This window comes from Nymphaea colorata, chromosome 12 (genome assembly GCF_008831285.2).
Source record: "Nymphaea colorata isolate Beijing-Zhang1983 chromosome 12, ASM883128v2, whole genome shotgun sequence".
NCBI classification, from domain to species: domain Eukaryota; kingdom Viridiplantae; phylum Streptophyta; class Magnoliopsida; order Nymphaeales; family Nymphaeaceae; genus Nymphaea; species Nymphaea colorata.
The window spans coordinates 9,496,731-9,521,071 of NC_045149.1; the positions used below are offsets into that span (position 1 = coordinate 9,496,731).

At 35.5% G+C, this 24,341-nt stretch overlaps 1 protein-coding gene across 1 annotated transcript; it reads left to right on the forward strand.

Moving 5' to 3' along the window:
* The first annotated feature begins 4,804 nt into the window (after positions 1 to 4,804).
* LOC116265844 (bystin) lies at positions 4,805 to 16,113 on the forward strand. Its single transcript, XM_031646795.2, has 11 exons — positions 4,805 to 5,077; positions 5,183 to 5,401; positions 5,503 to 5,626; positions 7,501 to 7,552; positions 7,644 to 7,971; positions 10,656 to 10,735; positions 10,929 to 10,976; positions 12,225 to 12,371; positions 13,050 to 13,122; positions 13,216 to 13,291; positions 15,885 to 16,113. Exons 1-11 carry the CDS (start codon positions 4,940 to 4,942, stop codon positions 15,962 to 15,964), a joined length of 1,365 nt encoding a protein of 454 aa, XP_031502655.1. The 5' UTR covers positions 4,805 to 4,939; the 3' UTR covers positions 15,965 to 16,113.
* Positions 16,114 to 24,341: the final 8,228 nt, after the last annotated feature.

Below are 24,341 nucleotides of genomic sequence, written 5' to 3' on the forward strand. Positions count from 1 at the left end.
ACTGCATGTTGCACACCACTAGATGGTAATTAATTAATCTCAATTTTGGCTCATCCTTTTCTTAAAAGAATCGCAATGTATAATGCATACACTAATATCATGAATTGTTTTGCATCCGGTCCTCTTGGGATTTCTACTTTTTGCTGTAAATATCATATTTTTAGGGTAATATAATCGGTTAAGGGCATATCCTCGGTTTTCATTGAAAGAAAAATAATGTTTTTCATATTATAATGGTGCTACAATTTTTGACCAATGTGAAAAAAGACTGACACACACAGACACAAAATGGATCGGGAGGAGTTCGTTTGAAAAAAAGTGTTTCTATATCATTAAAAACTAATGTTTTGCATATTATAATTGTAAACACATTTTATATGTGATATACACATACGCAAATGTAAATCATAATTTCTCTTTGAAAGTTTCTAGTTTGCAAATAAAATCATGGCTTCATATAATAGTTGTACCCATATTTTTTTTTCCAATGTCATGAAAGTCCATCAATATATATATATATATATATATATATATATATATATCTACGTGTATATTTCAGTCCTTTAATTATATACATACATACATACATGTATATTTCAGTCCTTTAGTTGTTTGCATTCCATTTAATTCAAAGGCCTTTGTTGTCTTGCTGCACCTATCGTACTAGTCATTATAAAAAGGAGTATTAACAAGAGGTCATGACAAAACTGTTTGCAAAAATGGGCTGTTGTTTCAGCCAACAGTCAAGTGCAAAGTCATGGAATTTTAATGGCATCTCTTTCAAACAAGCTACGAAAATGCCTCGAACAAAACTTGCAGACATTTAATTACCTGTGCAATGTGAATCTAAAACTTTTGTTCAACCCGACCAAAGCATGATATAAATACTTGGCATTATAATGCTAGCTATTCTAATATTGGACATTCTAAGAAGTTTCTACGTTATAACATTTGATGTATACATTTCCACCAAGAAAGAATTTCTAAAATACTTCATAGTTGGTGCCAATTCATTCAATTAGAGCATAGCAAAAAAATTTCAAGAAGTGAAAATGGTGAGACTCATATTTCAATGGTTGAATTTTAGTCCATTTTAGTAGCACTAGATAACGAACATGACCGCAAGCATGTGAAGAAATTTTCAAGTTGGTAGTGGTTTTAACTTAGGTAGAGAAGGAGATGTCGTCTCTAAATTAAAAAAGTTCAATTTTTCATTTTCTAGGGAGTTCTAAGTTATGTTGCACCATAATTCAGAGGGAGGAGTAGAAAAGTCTTGTAAAAGAAGTGTCCACCTCAATAGCAGAATACATGCTCTGCATAAGAATAGTATGGTGATAGTTTAAGAACCGAAAAGAAAAAAGTTTATAGAAAAAATTAATCTTCAAAATGTAACAAACAAATACCCAAATATCATTTTGATCGAGTAAATACGTGAATAAGTAATGAAATAAAGCCTGAATAGTTGTCAAATGAACATTAACTTTTCAAAATGAGACCTGAAAAGTGACAATTTAAATATGAAATTTTACCTGGAAAGCGAAGTAGGAGGCAAATGAATGTCATCAATCACTGATAAATGTCAGTTATACTGTGACTCACTAGGATTAGTAGAAGTCCTACCAATTAAGTGAACTTTACCAACCTTTGCATTTGAAATAGTTTGTTGTTCCATTGCTTGGAGGGACATTATAAATAAGATATCAGAGGGTAAACATCATCGCTTCTATGCATCTAACATAGTTTATGGACATGAACATTTTTGAAGAAAAAAAGTTACATAGGGCACAAGACGAAGCACAATATCACGTAACATTTTACATGCAGGTTCAAAGGTTGTCAATTTCATCAATGCAATAAACATATATGACATTTAAACTAGGAGCTCCACTTTTAAGCACATGTGCATTTCTGAATAATATTTGTTGCTTGCAATAGAATTGATGAACATGAAATGCATGGAGCAAAGTATGTTGTTTGGTAGTTTCATGATAGTTAATGACATAACTCATTAAGTCAACAACAAAGATACCTCTTGCACCAGTGCTATAAGAATGTGATAATTTGTAAATATACTGCAGAATTTAGGATTATTGACAAACAAGATATTGATATTACCATGAAAAGTAGCACCAAAATTTAGCCTCACAACATTTTTGTCAAACAACTGAATACAAATGCAACAATTTTGAGAGGCACATTGAACTTCTCATGATTGAAGTGAAAAAAAAAACAAGAAAATAAGGTTATAACACCTCTCAAAGAAGCCCCTTTTTCACATAATCCAACTCCGATTTATTTGGTGCCTATGAGCAATTTATATATCATAAATATCAGGCTGTTTTGTGAACTCATGTAGTTCTTTTACTTTAGACAAAACTTAAAATTTCATGTTTCAAAAGAACATGTCAACATTACAGCTTCAAATGAAAATTTTGTGATGTCATAAAGCATATAAAAATATATTGATAGAGCAATCTCACTTCATTTGGCAACATATATAAGACATTTAATTGCCACTTGCATAAGTTTTGGTATCTTAGGTGACAAGCATTTAGCCTCACAACATTTTTGTCAAACAACATATAGGTTTAATTAGACACAAGATTGCTAAATGCTCATGTCTCACAAATTTGGAGTACCATATGACAACATTTTTCTTCATACAATATAAAACTTATTGGCGTGCATATGAACACCTAAAATCATGCAAGTAAGGAATAGTTGCAATTCATCAGTTATTTGTTTAGACACATGAAGCACAAATATTTTTTTATTTCTAGATGAAAATATTTTAGATAGATAAGCAAAATCTCTCACAAGAGGCCCAAGACATTGCTAGGGGCAGGTTCTACAAAACCGAGAAGTATGTGCTTTTGATACAATGTGTGGAAGCATGTTTGAATGTTGAAAAATGAGACAGTAAATCTCATTTGCAAACAATACATTAATAGAGTGCATTTGGTAATGTTTGAAACATAGTGTTCCATAAATACGTTCCAAATGGACAAATTCATGGCACACTGAATTCCTATTACGAAACATCCTCATGGGTCATATAAGGTAGCAAAACTTTTGTTTGTAGTCTAGATATGCATCTTCAGCTTCTTTTGAAAGGTAGCAACATCTTTGTTGTCTAAATGGGTGTCATCCATACTCCATAATTTGCATTTGTGATTTGTTTTTTTTTCTTCATGTGAACACGATCAATATATGTCTGCCAAAGTAAATACTCACATTTAAGCAAAGTGATTTTATGGTCAAAGAGAAAAAATATGCTTAATTATGACAAAACCAATTTGTAGATCTAGCAAGACGAAATGAATATGATGAAGCATGAAAGAAAAAAATCAAAATGTTCTTTTTGATATGATTTCTTATCATCCAAACAATACATTCATTCACATCCAATTTGAAGAAAAGAAAATATTTAGATAATTCTTTTATCTAGGAATAATTTTAATCTTTACATGATTAAAATATTAATTCCAAGATAAATCCTTAATCCATCATGGCATTAAGAAAAAAATTAATTGCATAACATTGTTTAAAGAACTCATTTTCGGATAAAATCTGAAAATATTCTTCCAATGGAAGTTGCATTTCCTATTAAATATGCAGCTTAGCCCATGCAAACCAATAGAAGGCAGGGGAGCACCACATATGTGAAGGCAATCCATAAAATACCAAATACATTATAGAGAAAATCTACTGACAAGATAACTTGAAAACTCTACAAGAGCAGCAGAAATCCCTTTAGGGACAATTCATCAAGTAAAGCATAATAGTTGTAGAGAGTAAAGTAGAATGGTTAGAACAAGATGTAAAATAAACTTGTCACGAAAACCTTTTGCACTTATTGCAACTTCAAATGTTAGTAGGAGATCCATAATTAAGACCTGAAATCTTGGAAACCATGCTCTCAACCTGCATATAATCAATGGTCTTATTCTAGAATTCGGTGTTTGCTATCCATAACATTAATTCTAGGATTAAAGACCAATTATTTTACCCAAGTTGCCTTTGGCTAGCCAAAGTCACATAATTTCGAAGCAAGAAGCAGCAGCTCCATCCAAGAGAGAATTCTCAAGTTTAAGATCTATATGACATACCTCCCGAAACAAAGATACAAACAAAAGTGAAGTGGCAGTACAAGCATCATGTCATGATAAACATGTGCATTACTTTGGAAATAGGAAGTAGATAGGACAACACTTATGAAACTATATCTAAGTTCTCAAAGAGAAAATGAAAGTGAAAGTATAGAGGATTCCAGTGACGAAGTCGCACATGGGCTCGTGCGGGCAGTTGCCGATACCTACCTTTCAATGTTTTTTTTATTTTCACATTAACCTCTTCAGATGTTTGCTCTATTATATGTATAATATGTATAACAGTATAAGTGCTCATTCGAACATGAAAATCTGTGAACGAGTGTCCTTTCAAAAAAAATATTCTGGCTCCAGCACCGGAAGATTCTACTTTGTTTCTGGATATGGAGATATTTCTTGCCTCGATAACACAAAGAACTTGAAGGATCCGCAAAGAGGAAAAGTTATCCAGCCTACGCCTAACGACATTTCTTCTTGTGTTTATCTCGTGGACGTGCTCTCATGCAACAACATAACGGTGCCCATAGTGCATAGTTTGATGCAAAATATACCAATACAAGTTCATTCGAACTGGCGCTGTTGTTAAAAGTTAGGATTTCTAACTGTGTCACTTCAATACGAAATTTAATCGAAAGAAATGTAAAAATTATGAAACACGATAAAGGGGCTGTCGCGGGTTTCGTCGTGATGGTTGGATCCAGTAGCTCATACTCAATCCGCTTATTCCCCGCACTCCAAGTGCAAGCCCTAGACGAAGCTGCTGCCAACGCTCGGAGGCGGGAGAGACAGGGGAGTGCAAGAGAGAAGAAGAAGAAGAAGAAGCACTGAATATGGCGGGAAAGCGAAGAAAGGAGAATCAGCATGGGGAAGCAGCAGCATCCGAGCGTTCCTCCTCTAAGAGGCGTTCCCAGCCTTCTAAGCACCGGCGCGACCGCCACGGAGCGGAAGCAGACGATGAGGAACAGGAGGTAAGGCTTACTCGCAAAAACCGTTCCCCCCTTTTTAACCAAGTTGCTTAATTTTTCTCCATTGTGACCATCATCTTCTTCTGTCCTTGTGATGTGAAAAAGCAGTATCTGGAACCCAAGTTGAGCTCCAGGATCTTGGAGGAAGCCCTAAACCAGCAGAAAGAAATCCTTGCGGAGGAAGAAACACAGAAGACGGGCTCCACGAGTACGCGCCATGCGTTCACAGCCGCAGCCGTAGAAGCGGCAATAACTCGTCTAGGAGAACTAGATAACGATGATGATGACGATTTCTCTGAGACACAAAGCCAGTATGACGGATACCATGTATGTTATTTATCATGTTACCGCGCGAGCTGCTTTTTCTCTCGTCTCCGTGTGGATGGTTGTTGATGCTTTCTGCTTTAATCTGAAATGTATTTGTTTAGGAGATTGACGAGGAGGATGAAAAGGTTTTGGCCACGTTCATGTCGAAAGATGCTGGGCCTCAACGCACTTTAGCTGATCTCATCATCCAAAAAATCAAGGAGAAAGATGCTCAAGTTGCCTCTGGTAAGATATATCTTATATGTTTTAAGCTAATAATTGTAGCAACAGCATGCGGAAGAAAGCTTTGGTTCGTGTTCTGTGGTTCCGTTCACCCGTTTTGTGCTATATGTGGCTCTGGATGTCCAAATGAGATGTCATGTCACTTTTGCAGCAATTCATCTTTCATAGACCATGTAAAATTAAATCTAGAAATGAACTTGGATACACCATGCAATTTTTTGGTTACTGAAATAACAGTCCGCTTCTATTTTTTCCTCGTTAATCTAAGTAGCACACTTTTTTTTTTTCATAACTTCTTCTTTTGTGAAATGCATAAAACTGGCCGATGTCTTCTTGTCTAAAGCACATTTGGATTAACATCACGGATGATGGTCATTTCTATACAGTATAGACATACTGTTTTTTAAATGTCAGCTATCTGATTAACCATCATAGTGGACATTTTCGGTGCCACAAGCTAATGTAGTATGGGGTTTCCTGCCATAATAGGTGCTTGGCCTATTGTCTTGGAAGCTTCAGATTGATTTTAAAGCTAGCGAGTATTGGTAAAGATGATAGTCAAATAGTTGCAAAATAATTGACTATGTTCTTCATTTTGCTTCATTGCTGATAAATGAAAGGACTAATGTGGCACTAATCTTGATTTCTTGAAGATGTATGTTATCCAATAGAAGTATTTCTTAATTTGCTAGTAGATAAAAGCAGCTAAACCCTAAAGTCCTAAACCCTGAAATTGTTAAGATGTACGGATGCTGGTCTTAGCTTTACAAGTGTAATTGTTTCTTGATAGTGAAAGTTTAAATATTGTATACTTCTTCCTCACGTATCACCGTTATAGGGATTCATGCCATAATCACATAAGCTTTCAAAGGATTGAATTTAGTTGTCAAGGCGGCCAGCCGCTGCCTGGAGTCCCCTAGGCGAGCCTAGCCTAAAAAGGTGTCCAAACACATTGCAATTTTGCTTAGTTATTTTTAATTCTAAAATGTTAACTTGATGTTTTATGTGTTAAGTACTTAAGTTAGCAAGTTAGGATTAGTCAAAATCAACTTAGAAAAGAACAAATAAAAGTCACCTTCCATGTTGAAATTAATCAGTTATGGAAAGTTGGAAATCAATTCAGTTACTTAATCAGTTATTTTTAAGAAGGGAAGCTGAAAAGTCACCTTCCATGGACTAGGTGTGCTGGCGCCTAGTCCAGCCTAGGCGCCAACACCAAACCCCTCACCTAAGTTATGGACTTAGGCGAGGCGAGGGCTGTGGACTCACGCCTAGTCCGTGACTATGCATCGCCTTGACAACTAAGGGATGGAACAATTTTCACAAATCTTGTGGTTGTGTTTTATCAGGAAGTTTCTTCCTCATATTAAAATTTAAATGATAAGTTTGTTTTCCTTGGGAAAATATTGGAAACTCAAAAATTTTAAAAATGTAAAAGATAATAAAAAAATTAATGAAAATTTGAGTCTTTTGCTAATTTGCTTACAAAAGATCAATCGAAATCCAAAATAGTTATTGAAATATGAAAAAATATTAAAAACATAGTAAAAATATTTTCTTCCTGAAAAAATGGAAATCACAAAAGAAGCATGATATTTTTCCTTTTGGTGGTTTTATTTTTATTTCTTTTCAAAGTGTTGCTAATTTTTCCTATTTCTTTTTTTCGTTTCTTTGTTCATGCTCTTTTGTTTCAAAAATGAATGGAAAATGTTTGTGACAGCATATGGAACATTTCTGTAGCCTGTATTGTTACACGTTGATGGACTATGCTAAGGGCAATAAAGCGACTATATATATATGTATATAATTATGTTATTTCCTTTTGTTTTCTTACTCCCAATTCTTTCTTAACTAATATGGTTTTCTGTCACATTCAGAAGCTCGGCCGCTCCCTCAACTGGACAGCAGCATTATTGATTTATATAAGGGGTACCATTTTTTTTTCCCAGATAAATAATTAAATTAGAGATCATATCATATGTTCTGTTTTTCACACTATAAAATTCATTTATTTTTTTAGAGTTGGCAAGCTATTAAGCAGATATACGACTGGTAAACTTCCAAAAGCATTCAAGGTTGTTCCTTCTCTTTCACTTTGGGAAGATGTGCTTTACCTGACAGAACCTGAAAAATGGTCACCAAATGCAATGTATCAAGCGACAAGGATATTTGCATCGAATTTGAGTGTCAAAAGAGCTCAACGTTTCTACAACTTAGTGTTACTGCCACGAGTTAGAGATGACATTCTGAAGAATAAGCGTCTGCATTTTGCTCTTTATCAGTCATTGAAAAAGTCGCTTTATAAACCAGCAGCCTTCTTTAAGGGTATCTTTTTGCCATTATGTCAGGTATATTCTCTTGAATGGATGTCTGTCTGAAGTACTTTTGTTGTCATTCATTTCTTATGGATTGAATTTTTTAATCTATGATATGCTCAACAGCTGAAAGCATTGTGCTCCATTTAAGAACTTGTACTTGTTTTTGTCTTTTAGTTGTTGCTCCTCCTGGATGGTTCACAACTTTACATTTGAAATGCTTTTTGATGCCTCATAGTGTGAAAGACTTCAATTATCTCAAAGTTCCTGGTGTTTGTTTCCTTTTGGGAAGCTTATATTCAGATTTCCTTTCTATATGTGTGTAGGAAAAAAGGGAAATTGTTGCTTTTACGAATTTGTCAAAGTTTAGGATTTTATGACTTGTTGAGTCTTTGTGTTCTGTATGAAGAGGTTTTGGTGAGATCACACTAGTGATTTCCTGTTGATGGTTAATGTAATTTTTTCAAGCATTAGTTTTGTACCTTTTGTGGTCTGAAGTAGGGCGAAACATTTTTTCACTTTCTTCTACAAGTGGTAGCCGGTGGCAGCTACCTCCACTAAAATGCAAATAAGAATAAGAAACAGTAACACACTCACACACACTGCCTTCTAGGGTTAACCAACCCTAAACCTTTCTTTTCATTAATCAGTAATGGCTCTTACGCCTGAACAGCCTTATATTGTGCGGCTGTAAGATGGGAAGATCCATTTATAAAGGATCCGACCCGACATTATTTACTATGTGACACTACTGACTTCAGGTAATTGCATTCAAAATACCCATTTCCCTAATAGCTATCAACAAGGGTCTGCCTCCTGTATCAAGTACAGAAGTGTGTAGGGCTGTTGACTGTTCGTGTGCGAGTTCGAGCCGAGTTGAGCCAACTCGAACTTGGCTTGAGCTTGAGTGGAGTTCGATTGAATTAGCTCGAGCTCGAATCGGGTCGAGTTATTAAAGCTAGAACTTGGCTCGATTCGAGTTGTGGCCGAAGATTGGCTTGAGCCGAGCCAAGCATTTCAATAAAAAAATTTATTTTTTAAACACAGAGGGGGGATATAGATTTGAACATGGAACCTCCCACATACCAGTCACGTGCATACCCATTTGAGCAATCTACCTTTTTTGATAATTTTATGAAATGTATTTTATATATTTCTTTCTTGAGCTTAACCGAGTTCAACCGAACCAAGCTCACTTAACTCGAGCTTGACTCGTTTAGGTTGTCTAGTTCATTTCTTAACTCGAACTCGACTCGTTTAATAAACGAGTCGATTTCGAGTCAAGTTTATCGAACGAGTTCGAGTTAGCTCGATTCGTTGAACAGCTCTAGAAGTGTGGCATTCTTTTCCACCATTGTCCACTGAATCCATGAGCATAGTACCAGGAGCAGTACACTATTAAGTGGTTCAAATTGAATGCCGCAGAGTCTCTTAGGCCATGTTTGTTTCCCTATGGATGTTCTAGGGGATCTGAGATGCATGCTGCCTTGTTAAAGACTCAGATTTGAGGTCCAATGTCTTCTCTTTTTTTTTTTCTCTTTCTTTCCATCTTTTTTTTTGGTTGGATGGGGTGGGGGGTGGTTTCAGACCTCAAAACAGTGGAGCCAAGATCCATGGTGATCTCAGATCTGCACATTTCAAGTCTGTGTTAAAGAACATGACCTTAAGGTTCTATCCTCTGCTTCAATTTGCTAACAAAAGGCACAGTTTCCCATAGATTGGATGTTGCTTGGTAATGGAAGTCAATGGCATAAAAACAGACACCTGTGCACTAAGAAGTGTCTGAACACTATATGTTTAGCTGCCTCGTTCCCCTGTCTCTTGCGTGCTGAAACATTGCCTTGAAATATTCCATGCAACAATGGGCTTCATTTTAATGTATTTGCTTCAGTTTGTAAGGAGGCATACCTCCACTAAATCCACTTACATCAGTATTTTGAAGTATTTAATGGTCTATATATTTTTGTATGTAACTGTTTATGTGCTTATATATGTGTGGCTATATTATAACATCTAGTTTTGCCGTTTATTAGTTTTTACATTATTTTTAACTGCTCAAGGCTCCTGGTCCAGCCAAGGTGTGGCTAGGCTTTAGGCTCTACTCATTGCTTATGCTGTGCCTAGACTATCATGTGTTTTATACAAATACATAAGATACAATAGAAGTGAAGATACAATGGAATTACAATTTCTTCACGAAATCGTCATTAGAAAACTATTTGTCTGCATAGGATGTGTTCATACTGAGCAACAGTGAAATGGTGTTGGTGTTCCAGAGTATTCCAAAGCCCCTTGATGAATGTGAAGGCCTTTATGGCATTGAAATGATTCCTTATTCACTTTCTCTAACTAATCATGCTTTCTTTCCGAACCTCCTAAAGAAACTAAATGTAATAGGGTTCCAGTTAATGCTTCTGTCTATATACGGAAGTTTAACTTTGGACAGATTTGATCTTTTGTTTCTCTGATCACCATTAAGATGGAGTTGTCCTATATACTGGACAGGGGGCTATGCTATAGATTTCTGCACAAAATGCCTTAACTGGTACATTGGTACTGCATGTTGCAAATTATCAAGAAGGATCTTATGGGACAATATTAGGCCTTTGGAAACTGCATGTATTAGCACATTATGAGGAATCTCTGAGGCTATTTTTTTTTCTTGTGCTAAGTTATTCTTTTTTCCATTTGAGAAACATGCTTCAAATTGTATGCAGTCAGGTACTTGCTCCCTTAGGGAAGCTGTTATAATCGGAAGTGTAATTCAGAAAGTATCCATTCCACCACTTCATTCAAGGTATTCAGTCTACGTCACCAGGGTGCGTCCTTTTTGGACCCGCACCCACGTCGCGGGTGCGACCTGGATTCGCACCCAGAGTGAGTTGGGTGCGGTTAACTGCACCATCTCAGTAATCTTTTCAAGTTTGTAACATCCAGTAAGTATTTATGAGATTGTAGTTTGATGACATAAATCTGTTTGTGCAATGCAGTGCTGCTTTGATGAAAATAGCTGAGATGGACTACTGTGGCACAACCAGGTATAATAGTTGACCTTTAGGCACCAGAAACATACTTCATGCAATTTCAAGAGTAAAAAAAGGTCTTGCAGTTCATTTAAGTAGCTATCACAATGAAAAAGGTGGTTGATCTGGGTGGAACTCATAGTCATAAATATATCATTCTCGGATTGGAAATGGCATGATTTTTCTTGTGTATTTTTCAGTGAAATTGGTTTTTCTCGGAAAAGTCTCAGCCAAACCTTGTTAAAAAATGATAAAAAATAGGAAAAAATAAAATATATGAGAAACTAATAAGAAGACCTAAAAACAACTAGGTAAAATGTTAACTAATGTCTTAATGATGATAAAAATTTATGATCAATAATTTAGTTTAACTTTAAATTTGAGTTTGTGATGATATTAACATTAAGAAAGAGAAAAATGAAAAAAAGCAAAAAAATGGGATAAATTTTCTTTCATGTTTTTTTGAAAAAATATTTTTTTCGTTTTTTTCACTTTTCTCAATGATGTTTTTGAAAATATTGTGATATTTGTGGCACTGGTGGAACCATAATGCTGTGATCCAAAACTTACTCAAAGCTAGGGATTGTGTATTCTGTTCACTATTCATTATATAACAATCTCCGTCAAATCTCTATGAGAGACGTCTAAACTTGATCTTTTGCATGTTCAAGTCAATAGTATATGGAAGTTTCAAGGTTCTTCAAAGTCAGATATCAAATATGTTGATATTTTCACGGGAGCATATTATAAACATTTACAGCCTCAGATTTCATTTGTTTGTGGTTTTCTTTAAGTTTATACAGGGCAAAATATGCCATCTGCAAAGAATACATGCATGAATTGAAAGTGGTCTCAAGTCTCAGTGGTCTGAAGGTGACCAAGAAGTCAAGCTGGCACTGACATGCAAATCCAAGTATCTGCAGAAGGTGACCAAGGAGTTATGAGGAAATAGTGCTACTCGTTACCTTGTAATGAGGGAAAAGCATGACTGTAAATATAACAAAAGAAGAGAAGATTGTGAAGATGTCTAGGACTTTGGGATTGGGGGTTTAGGCATTGGAGAAAACGACATTGCATGTCAAAGATATAAAAAGCAAACTTAGTATTATTATAAAATAATAAAAATAAAAAATAGGACATCCGATATTGAGAAATATTGATTCATGAGTGGCGTCATGATTTTATTTCTTTTCTTGCGACTATATATTTCTATGGCTAAAATTGGAGGTGCTCTGATCCTTTTGTTGCTTACTTATTTTGCAGCTATTTCATTAAGCTTCTCCTGGACAAGAAGTATGCATTGCCTTATCGTGTGCTTGATGCTGTTACTGCACATTTTATGAGATTCCTGGATGATGAAAGGGTTATGCCAGTGATATGGCACCAGTCACTCCTTACATTTGTACAAAGGTTGAATTCTTAGACCAAATTATGTGGTTGTTGTTTTTTGATGATGTGCCTGAAGCACTGACGGCTTAAAGTCATGGTCACAAAAAACACGTTATTTTCGAAAAAAACGCGAAAAAACCCAAGAAAATGAAATGCCATTTAAAACTTAAAAAAACACGTTTTTTTTTTCACTTTTTTTCATTTTTTAATGCCAAACAGCTTTTTTTTCATTTTTTATTTTTTATTTGTTGCAAATCTACTTATCTTTTGATGTTTGTGTTATTATTTTCTCACTTATTTTAGTTTTCCCCCATTTTTAGTTTTTTTAATTAAAAAAATAACGTTTTTTCATGTTTTTTTTCAAGCCCACCGTATTATACCTGAGAAAAACCTTGCCATTTAAAACTCCGAGACGTTATTTGTGACTATGGCTTAAACATCGCCGCATCAATGGCTTTTTAAAAGTCAAACTGATAGAACTAGCACTTTTTGAAAAAACGAACTTCTGATGTTGCAGTAGATTAGTCATCCTATCTGTTTGATTTAATGCTTATGATTCATGCTGATTGTTCTTGTTCATGATATAGGATCCCCCCTCTCTCTCTCTCTCTTCTAGGAGAGATACTTTTGCAAAACTAACTATCACATGTCTGAAAACTGTGGATAAAAAATAACATTCTTCACAACCTGTTCATACAGATACAAAAATGAACTAGTGAAGGAGGATAAAAACAACTTGGACCGTTTAATTCAACATCAGAAGCATTATCTGGTGAGCATTTCTTCCTTTCCATTACTAAAGGGGGATGTGTACATGTATATTTTTCTTCATATTCCAATGGAAATTCTCAATTTTGCTTTGTAGGTAACTCCTGAGATCCGTCGTGAGCTTAAGAATAGCCGGAGCCGTGGAGAGAAGGAGGATGATGCCATGTTGATTTATATCCTTATAAGATTGCTTTCATATTTTCATATTTGGGGCTAAGTCTATTAATTTACCTATGTATTTCTCTGGTGCCATTATCTGCAAATTATGCTGCTATCTTTTTGGTCACATTCTTGATATTTTGCAGTTAAACATGGTTTTTATGTTTGTGTTCTTTTGAGTCTTGAAATTTGTTCATATGATTATGATAGTAATGCATAGCTATGTATATATGCTTGGCTTATGTGAACATCTAGCTTCTGGTTAATTCCTTAAGCCAGAGTACTGTTCATTAGCTCTTAAAACGTGTTAATGAAACCGCCACTTGCTTGATGGCTACTTCAGCTTCTGTGAAGTGTGAAACACATATGTGTTAATGCAGGGTCATCATTGGTCTTCTTCTCCTGGTTTCAGTTATGCTACATTGGGAAAAATTGTCGACCTTTCAAGTTTTAATGATGTTTATTGTGTCTTTTATTTTATATTGATGGAGTGAATATTTATTCCCTTATTGTGGGTAGCTGCAGTAGATATTCTGCTGGTTTCTTTGAATTGTTCGATGTCATTATGATACTATGCAGGAAATTTAGTATTATAAGCTGAAATGGGGGATTCAAAGTGATACCTTTACTGTCTTGATCATTTCTATTGTTGTCACTATTTTTGTTATTATTATTGTTTTATTATGTCCTGGATAATCCTTTCTCCTGCATACACAATGTCACAGAGGAGTTTCTGATTTACCCTTTTTGCATCATTGCATGTAATTCAGAAAAAAAAATTCACTATTTGCATATTTACCCCTAGGTCTTTGCTCTGACATTTTTTCTGATGTACAGAATGAAAATTCCTGGTACCCGCTAGGACCCTGATTAATTAGATGAAATTTTAGACATGAACAGTCACATAACTGGAAATTTCGGTAGGACGGGCACCTTATACATAGTAAATGGAAAAAATATAGGTGTAAGTCTATTAAGAGGCTTATATTTGATTTTTGAACTGTAGTCTGTAATCCTAATAATAATGACTTATTAATTCAGTTAATAGTTAATACATATTCAGCAGGTTCCTTAGGCTAGAAATCACCAAATACTATTATGTGTTATTGACTGAAAAACAAGCTTTTGAAGGGAGGATCTAATTCTGTTTCAAATCCAAAATTCCATATGCCATCATGGCAAAATGACAACCGAATGGATAAAATACTATGGATCTATGATTATGATTTATTTTCGCAAGAAAAACCCTAATTCTGTTACCAATTAAAGTTCAGCATTCTGTCATATTAAATGCAGTGTGACTCTGATGGAGTAAAAAGGTTATTGAGAATGTATGGTTATGATTCATTTTCACAAAGAAAAAAAAAAGAAAAGAAAAGAAGAAAAATCCCTAATTCTGTTACCAACTAGAGTCCAACATTCTGTCATATCAAATGCAGTCTTACTCTGATGGAGTAAAAAGGTTATTGGGAATGTATGGTTATGATTCATTTTCACAAGGCAAGAAAACAAAAAAAATAAAAAGAAAAGAAAAACCAAATTCTGTTTCCAACACAAAGTTCCAATTTCCTCATGCCATCGTATCAAAATCACATCTGAATGAATAAAAGCTACCTTGAGTTTATGATTATTATATGTCATTATATTTAAGTATTTACATTGATTACTGATACCAATATAATCGGAAGAAATCCTAAAAATTAGAAAAAAAAAAGTAGGAAGTTAAGAATTGCAATCATACTGAAAGTTGGGAAAAACAAACCAAAGGAGAAAAATCAAGCAAGAAAAAGCTGTCGGATATTGCGGTGAGCAATCCCATAATTTCTAAATTGCTAAAACCAAATACAGTAGTTTGACAGCAAAAGACTCTGGGTTCTGTTGAGGGAAAGAGTAGAAGAGGAAGAGTTGCAAGTTATGGGGATGAACTCAGTCCAGTTGGCAACTCGTATCCCTTATCTAGCTCCTCGGTCATCAGTGTGTCAGGGGGAGTAGTTGTCCCTTTGGGCCCCCCTATATATAGCTCTGCCCGTAACGTGGGCTTGTCTTGCATTTATGCTCCTACCTTCCCATGTCACACGGACTTGCGAAATAGGCTGCCACACCTGAGTGAGCTCCAGTGTAGGTGCAGCTGTTAATTTTAGATGTTATACAATATTTCAACTATATTGTTTATATATTAGCTTATTTATCTGTCACACACACATCATTGCTTGCACCCAAGTTTCTGTCCAAATAGCGCCATTCATCAGCACCTGCACTCATTAACATAGCCATTATTAACCATGTCATCTGCTTATTAACCACGTCATCTGCTTGCATTTAATGATTTGCCACGTACTTCTATTGCTTTGTCTCACAAAGATGTCTTTGGTTGGGCTGCTGATCCTGAAAAACCATGACATCATTTATGTTTTACAGTAAATGAAAGAGCAAATATATATATATATATATATATATATATATGTATATATATATATATATATATAATTGTTTGGCTTGGAGCTTTCAAATAGGTTGGTCACTATGTAATTATTGTTCTTTGGTTATTCATTGGTTAGTTTTTGTTTTTCACATGGTGATGTTTTGTGATTCCTTGACATGGTTTACCATCTTCCGCATCTGTCATCAATAAAACAATTGAGGAAGATCGGTGGAACTATCCAGCGGTTCCAATGGAAGAGGATTGATGCAGGGCCGTGTTCGATGGCAGTTCTCATAAATTATCTTGTGTCAATATTTGTGTTTAATTTAAATTTTTTTAGTGAAGATGAGTTAATAGTGAAAGCGTTGCATTTTGTGCATTTTTGATATAAAAATCATCAGCAGTTTTGATCTCTATTTGTCATCATAAAAAATGATCAGCATTTTTTGACATGACGATAAATAGAATTTTTGGGTTAGAATTTGTGTTCGATTAAAAAAATCCTTTCAATGAAAAATGAGTTAATTACTAATGGGGACGGTTAAAGGTAAAAATCTCCCAGCAGGTCTGCATCAGAAAACCAAAGAAAATCAAAATTGATGTTTGTTTTTTTATTCCATCAAAACTTACTAAACGTTTCTCGCGTATATGTTTTAAATTTGAGTGGAGGGTAGGATGGTGTTTCTTATGCATAACGTGATAATTTATCACTGACATATTAACTATAGCTGTGGAGAAACCTTTCTGGCGTTCTACAGCCGATCCTGAATGATCAGTCTCTGAACGTGGTTCTTTGGCCAAGAAATGCGCTATTCCCATTAGAATCTAGTTGCTTTCGTCATGTAGTTTACCTTTCTTTTCCCCTCGATTGGGAACTAGAGAACGCTATGTTCAGTGTAATTTAGATCGCTTAAAGTGTGGCATTTGGAGCTGATCTTCCAAATCCCTACCACATGGCAAGTTGCAACCGGGGGACAGTCAGTTATTCAGCTTTCGATTTTTAGGTAATTCTTTTGCGTTTTTGCAATGAATAGTTTATACACTTGTCATTTATGTGGTTAATTTTGTTGAGAGGTAAGAATTCCAATGGAAAATTAGAATCTGAATGTTAATGAAATGGTAATATACTGAACCTGCCCAGAAAATTCTGGCAAGTCCAAGGAACAACATATTAAATGACGCTGAAGGAAGAGAGAGATAGAGAGAGGAAGAGAGAGAAACGGTTATGCAGTGTTGAGGAATTGAATGATAGCAAGAGTTTGACACTGCCTCCAAAATGGTAAAAAGGGAGACGAACTGACCTTTTAACTTTATGTGACAATGCAATCTATTAAACGATTTTGAATGGTTCCTCATTGAACGTGATTTTGATGGTAAAAAGCATAGGCAGTTTTGCAAGACGAAACCATCCTCCTTCCCTTCCCAGCCCATAGGGTCTAGGATTGCTTTGGCATATAGGTAATCATACGTACTTCTTTCAATTTGAGTAAAACATATGCGACCATTTGCAGTCCAAATGAATAATACCTACAAGAATCAAATAGAGTACTTATTTCAATTTGAGTAAAACATATGCTACCATTTGCCTAGAGTACTTATTTCAAATATAGGACGCATTGTCAGAACGTCACTCAAGCTTGGCCAGCTACACTATGTCCTTTGGAGCATGGTAAAAATAATAGGAAATGAAATATTTTGCATGTCACTCAATTTATTTCTATTACAAAAAAAGGTGGGCATACTCCAATGCTTGAATTTCATCGCTCGAAGCAGACAATGAAATGGAAGTTCATTTATTTGTTCGCCTGGAGTTCGTTCATACAACAGTTCTGGGACCTAACTCGCAATTCTATGGCCCTCTTTGTTGCCTCTATTCATGTTGATATTCATCGCCTGGTTGCACATATGTGCAATTTCTTCATACATGGTCTTAGTAGCAACAATTTTTTGGACTTGAGTCCCTTCTACCATAGAGCTCTAAGATTTCAGAGTTACTAAATTCCTCTCCAATAGATGTATTTGTGCAGGAAGGAGAGGCATTTAGCAAGATTGCAAAAACAGAGAGAGAAAAGAAGACAATAATAATTTTTCATTCCTTTTCAATACATATGTATGTGTACAGAATTGCATATATGGTATATGGGTATTTTTCTCACAACCATTTCTTGGTAGGGTACAGTTGTAATGCAACTGGCTTAGCGGTGTATAGCTGGAACGCAGCCAATGCTGCCGACACTCCCCCTCAAGTTGGTTCTCCAATTTCCCAGAATCCCAACTTGTTCAACAGTCTGTTGAATACTTTTTTGCTTACTGTTTTTGTTAAAACACCTACTAATTGCATCTTGCTTGTAACATGTTCTGTACGAATAATACGTGTTTTGATTTTCTCCCTGATGTATCTCAATGTGCTTTGTTCTCTCGTGAAACACATGATTGTTGCTGATGTAAATGGCTGCTTGATTATCGTAGAACAATCTCATTGGCAGCTTCACTTGAACTCCCATATCATTTAACAAATATTTGATCCACATAAGCTCCCATACAGCTAAGGCCATTGCACAATATTGTGATTCTGCACTTGATCGGGTCACTACAACTTGCTTTTTGCTTTTCCAAGACACCAAATTGCCACCCACGAAGCAACAATATCCTAATGTTGAACGTCTATCATTAGGGTTGCCGGCCCAGTTGGCATCATCATATCCAGATATTTCCAAATTATCAGTTCTTTGAAACAGTATCCCTTTGCTTGGATTTTTCTAGAGGTATCTAAGTGTCCTGTGTGCCGCTTCTAGATGTGATTTCTTTGGGTCATGCATGAATTGGCTCAATGAATTGGCTCAATAAATTTATAGAGCGTGTAATATCAAGTCTAGTGGTTGTAAGGTATATGAGTTTACCAATCAGTCTTTGGTACATGTGCTTGTTTATACATGTGTCATCTTCTCCTTCACTATATAGTTTCAATTTATTTCCATTGGAGTATCTACCCCCTTTGATTCAGTCATAGCTATAGTTTTAAGCAGGTTCATCAGGTATTTCCTTTGGCAAATGAATACTCCATCTTTTGTGTGTGAGACTTCTATGCCAATGAAGTAGTGAGCTATTCCCAAGTCTTTTATCTCAAATTGTTTCTTCAACATTTCTTTTGTTCTTTCAATTAGATTTACATTGTCCCCTGTTATTATCAAAACATCCACATAGACAACCACTATAGTTGTTCCCTCGACAGTTATTGATATAAATACTGAATTGTTTGCTAAACTCAATTTGAATCCTCCTTTTATTAGCTTTGTGCTCAGCTTCGAATACCAAGCCCTTAGTGACTGTTTTAGTCTATACAGTGATTTTTTTAATATGCATATAGGTGGATGCTCAAATTGAGCTCTAAACCCTTGAGGAATGTTCATATATATATTTCTTCCTCTAGATATCCTCGAAGAAATGCATTTTTTCCTCTAGTTGATGCAATTTCCACCTTTTAACTACTGCTACTGACAGTAAAACTCTTGTAGAGCTCATTTTTGCTAAAGGGGCAGACGTTTCATTGTAGTCTATGCCATGTACTTGAGTATACCCCTTAGCTACTAGTCTTGCTTTATAACGCTCTATTTCTCCCTTGTTATTATATTTTATCTTGTAGGTCCATCTGTAGCCAACTAGTTTTTCTTCGTTCTGGTAGTTTCACTAACTCCCATATTCTGTTTTTTCTCCAAAGCAGATAATTCCTCATTTATTGCCCTGCACCATTCACTTCAAGTTCTAGCTTCTTCATAACTTTGGGGCTCTGTTTGTATGTATAACTTAGACAAATAGTCTTTGTATCTGTCTGACTTGTTGTTGTGTTCTTGGAGTAATAAGTGTAGTAATCATCAAGTCATGTTGGAGGATTACTTATTATACTTGGCCTTCTCAACTGAACCAGTTTTCTATTTGTTGTCTCAGCATTTTCTTCTAATGTGCTGTTAATATCTATTGGTTGGTTTAGGTAAGATAGCTCCTCCTCACTAAAGGCATCTATGTCAGTAGATAATAAAGTTGATTCTTTATGAATTTTACCTCTTTAGAAAAGTATACCTTCTTTCTTTTTGGGTCAAAACATTTATATTCCTTTTTTCCGTAGGGACAACTCAAAAATATGCATTTGACTGCTTGTTTTTCCAGCTTATTTCCGTGACGATGTACATAATAGGTACATCCAAATACTTTTAGATGGTTTACGTCTATAGGTTTATTCTTTACCTATAGATAAAGGGTTATTCCCCCTTAATTTTTTGCTCACTATCCTGTTTATTACATGAGAAGCACATGCAACTGCTTGTGGCCAGAAAATAGCAGGAACATTCATTTCAAACACAAATGACCTATCCACATTTAGCAAGTGTTTATTCTTTCTCTCACGTGCCTCGTTTTGTTGAGATGTAACTGGACATATGGTATGATGTTCTATTCTCATTTCTTTTGTGAAAGTTCCAAAACTTGTATTCAGATACTCTCCTCCATTATTTGATCTTAGTGTTTTGGTCTTCTTGCCATATTGAGTCTCTATCAAGCAATAGAAATTTTTGAAACGAGTGAAAGTTTTACTTTCTTATTTATGAAATAGATTCACATCATTTTGGATTTGTCATCTAGAAACATTACAAAGTATTTATGCCCATGATATCCATCTATGGGTGTAGGTCCCCAGACATCATTGTGGACTAAATCAAAGTAAAAATCAGAATTACTTTCAGAGTTGAAAAAAGGTAATCTGGTCATCTTTGCAGTGATCACAGTTATCTACTACAAAATTCAATTTTGAAAACATGATTTTTGAAACCGTATTGAATGGGTACCCAATGCATTGATGCCAAAGTCTAGCATCTTCAGTTGAGTCAGCTAACTGGGTTAAAGTTTGCTGGCAAAAGTTTAGTGAATATAGCCCGTTAGTTTCTGTTTCTTCACCAATCATCCTCTGATGGTTGCAGTCCAGTATAATTGCCCTCTTTCCACAAAATATTGTATAACAGTTTAATTCTTTTGTCAACTTACTATCGATAACCGATTAGTGGAGCATCTAGGAACATGCAACACATCTTTAAGCACATAATTTTCGGCAAGGTAAACAAAACCACAACCCTTAACTACTACAAAAGTTCCATCTACTATTTTTATTGATGGTAACATGCTAGGTCAAAAATTAAATAACAGATCTCTGTTGTTAATCATGTGATCTGTTGCTCCACTGTCTAATATCCACTTTAATGTGCTATAACATGCAATAAATGACTAAGACAAGTTAGAGATACCTTGAACTTGTTCTTGTTTTGCATTTATTGTCAAGTTTGAATGGGTAACTTGTCACAAAAGATTTGTGAGTTTTGCCATGCTATCTTTTCTCAGCTAGTTTGGTGCACATTGTCCTCTTCTTCTGCTGGGATGTCCATGCAAGTTCCACACCAATCTCTGTTATGTCTTGACTTCTTACAAAATGAGCATATCATTTAAGACTTTCCTTTATTGTAAATATTTTTATTTTCTGTTATGAATGCAAGCTTCACGGTATTGATTGGGGTTTTTGCTCTTGTTTGAAACACAACTAGCATTGCAGCTTGTTCTTCTTTGACATCGGTCTCGTTTGTAATTACTTTCTTATGTGTTTCTTCACAATGTATGATAGAGCATACATTGTTGAATGGCGGTAGGGGATGCATCATCAATATTTGGCTGTGTAGATTATCGAATTCTTGGCTAAGACCAGCTGGCAGCTTAAACACTTTGTCTTCCTCCACCCTTTGCTTGATGGCTTCTAGATCTGGGTTTAGAGGTCGATGTTGGGTGAGTTCATCCCATACCGCCTTCAAAGAACTCAGATATAGATGGAATGGTCGATCTCTCTTGGCCAACTTTGAGATTTCCTGTTAGAGTTGATACAATCCCGCCAGATTTTGATGTTCTCCTTAGATCTCGGCTAGTGAATCCTAGATTTCTTTGACTGAATTCAAGAGCAGAAAACCCTCCGCTATTGCTGACTCAATGGAGTTCAGTAGCCATGACATTACTATCTAATCATTTGCCTGCTAGTCTTCATAGCTTGGATCTTCCTTTTGTGGCACTTTAATCTTATTGTTTATATACCCTATCTTGGATTTTCTACATAGGTAGAGGCTTGCAGACTTTGCACAAACTATGTACTTTGATCTGTTGAGTGAAAATGTACTGATATTCAAGGCTGGATCCGAATCTTTCATGACCGTCTTGAAAGCAAAGTGACAACCTGCTGCGCTAGGGTTTCCACTTTCCCCCATTTCTTGTTCTCTTGTTCTTTGATCTTTCACCTATAATGGAGCTGGTTTTCCTCTTCGACGATCTAGAGAGGATCTAGAATTTATCTACAATAGATATATATGTGTAGGAAGCAGATGTATTGAGCATGACTACAAAAACAGAGAGAGAATAGAAGGCAACAATAATTTTTCATTAAATTTTTTTCCAACATATATATATATATATATGTGTGTGTGTGTGTGTATAGAATTGCATATACAGTATATTTATTTTTCTCACGACTATTTCTTGGTGGGGTATAGCTATAACGCAGCTGACTGGGTGGTGTATAGCTGTGATGCAGAGAGTGCTGCTGAGTCTTCAAGACTCTTCTTCAACAAGAGCCCCATGATTGCTATCTCTGTTTTCTCCTGGCTTATACGATTTGATCAACCCTACCCATTTTTATATGGAAGATTTACAAAAAAAAAAAGAAAGCGTCCAAGTTTTGCTGCTATAATAAATGCACTCTTAAATATGAAATTTTAATTGCTTTTTTATGTGCAATTTAGGCTGTTTAAAGAGAGAAATTCAAATTGCAAGCTTGATTTTGTCATTCAGATGTCCGAGGTGACTATTTCACATGTCCGAAGAAGCTACATCCAAAATCCGGTAGAGAAGAAAATGGTATTAGGACAAAACAATATTGGGAATGCTCTTCATGACAAAAGGATCATTGTTTCCATGGGCACTATGTCTCTGGACTTTAAACGGTGGATGTGAAACACTTAGTTGATGGGTGTCCCATTCCCCACTCAAGTTTCAAAGCAACTTTGGACTTTGGGGGCAGGAGAAATGGAGAAGAGCTTTAGCCTCATTGGAGTATCTTCTCCCCTCCCCTCCTTTACTGCCTGTAGCTATTACATGTTGAGTTGTCGTGTACTTAATAGTAAATGAGTTAGAAGAGAACTCAAAAATGTATGTCATATCGAACTCATAAGTTGACTAATTGAGATGAAATTCTTCTTAATTTTGGGAACATAAAGACATTGTTAAGAGAATGACATTCTTTCCAATTTTAATAATTGCGAGCTCCAATGTGAGTGTGGAAGTTGTTGTTCATAATGTGTCTTAGTATTTTTACACAAAATTTGAGTTTACCTGGATCATTAGTCACAAGATTTCAGGTTTCCATGTTCAGAAAACTTTTATGATCAACTGGGTCTAAGAATTTCATTGTAGCACATGCTTGCAGCATATCTTTTGGCCGATAGGCTCAATGGTAAAGAATGACTCTGATTGTCACTTAAAAGCTACTGCCTGCCCACTACTTTTTATGACGTTTTTTCTCTTTCTCTCCCTGATGTTAATATACTGTCAGTAATAGAATCTTCGCTTTCTTCGTCAGGGCATCAATGACATTGCTTGCACTAACATTTAAGATAGCATTCACCAAAATATCAATAAATCTTTTAGTTAGGTTCTTGCTGTTTCTTTACTGACATTATTCCATCAGTAAAAACCCATTTTTGTGTTGTACGTGAAATAAAAAACTTAAATTTGTGTTGCTTCCTTTGAATATTGCTACATAATTTGGGCTTTGGGCCGAATGTTCTAGTATGGCATTGCCTCATGACATTATTTTGTGTTTTATAAACTAAACTTGTTGTTTATTGAGAAGGTATGGGGGTTGGTGCATCAATCAAGCCGGTAGTAGGTGGCCAGTTCCCGTTTTAGATTTCTAGAGCATCAACCACCTTGTGCTACAAAAAGAGGACTACTGACACGCAAATTGATGGGTGGCAGAGGGAGGCATCTCGAGACACCATATGCAGAACCTATACCTTGACAAAACAAGGGGTTGGGTGAGAACTTTGGTTTCTTTTCAGAGTGATAGGATGATTCTTCCTTACCTAAAAATATATTTCATTTCTCTTTGTTCTATGTTAATTTCAAAGTGAAGCTCGATCTACATATCTTTTACTGATTAATTGGCAAATCCATTCGTTTAGTTGTTGAGACATACCATCAGATTCTTAGTTACATGAGTTACAAGTAATTTTTCAGCTTTTCTTCAAACTAGAGGCATGTGCATTTTTTCCCTCCCGAGCAAGCACTATACAAGATAAAGAAAAAGGAGATATGCCTGCCAAATTAAAAGCTGAAAATCAGCCACTATATAGGCAAGCATATCTATCCAAATGTTATTCCACATAATTAATAGTGGAGCCTGAGTATTGAGAGTTTTGCAGAGTCATGAATGTAAGCCTCAAGGCTGAACCACATTAATACTGTTGCTCTTTTCTTTGAGATTTACATGGCATTAGAGCCCCTTGTGGTGCTTTGTTTGTGACCATTTGTTGGCTTCGAGCAAGATGTTCTTTTCTTCTCTT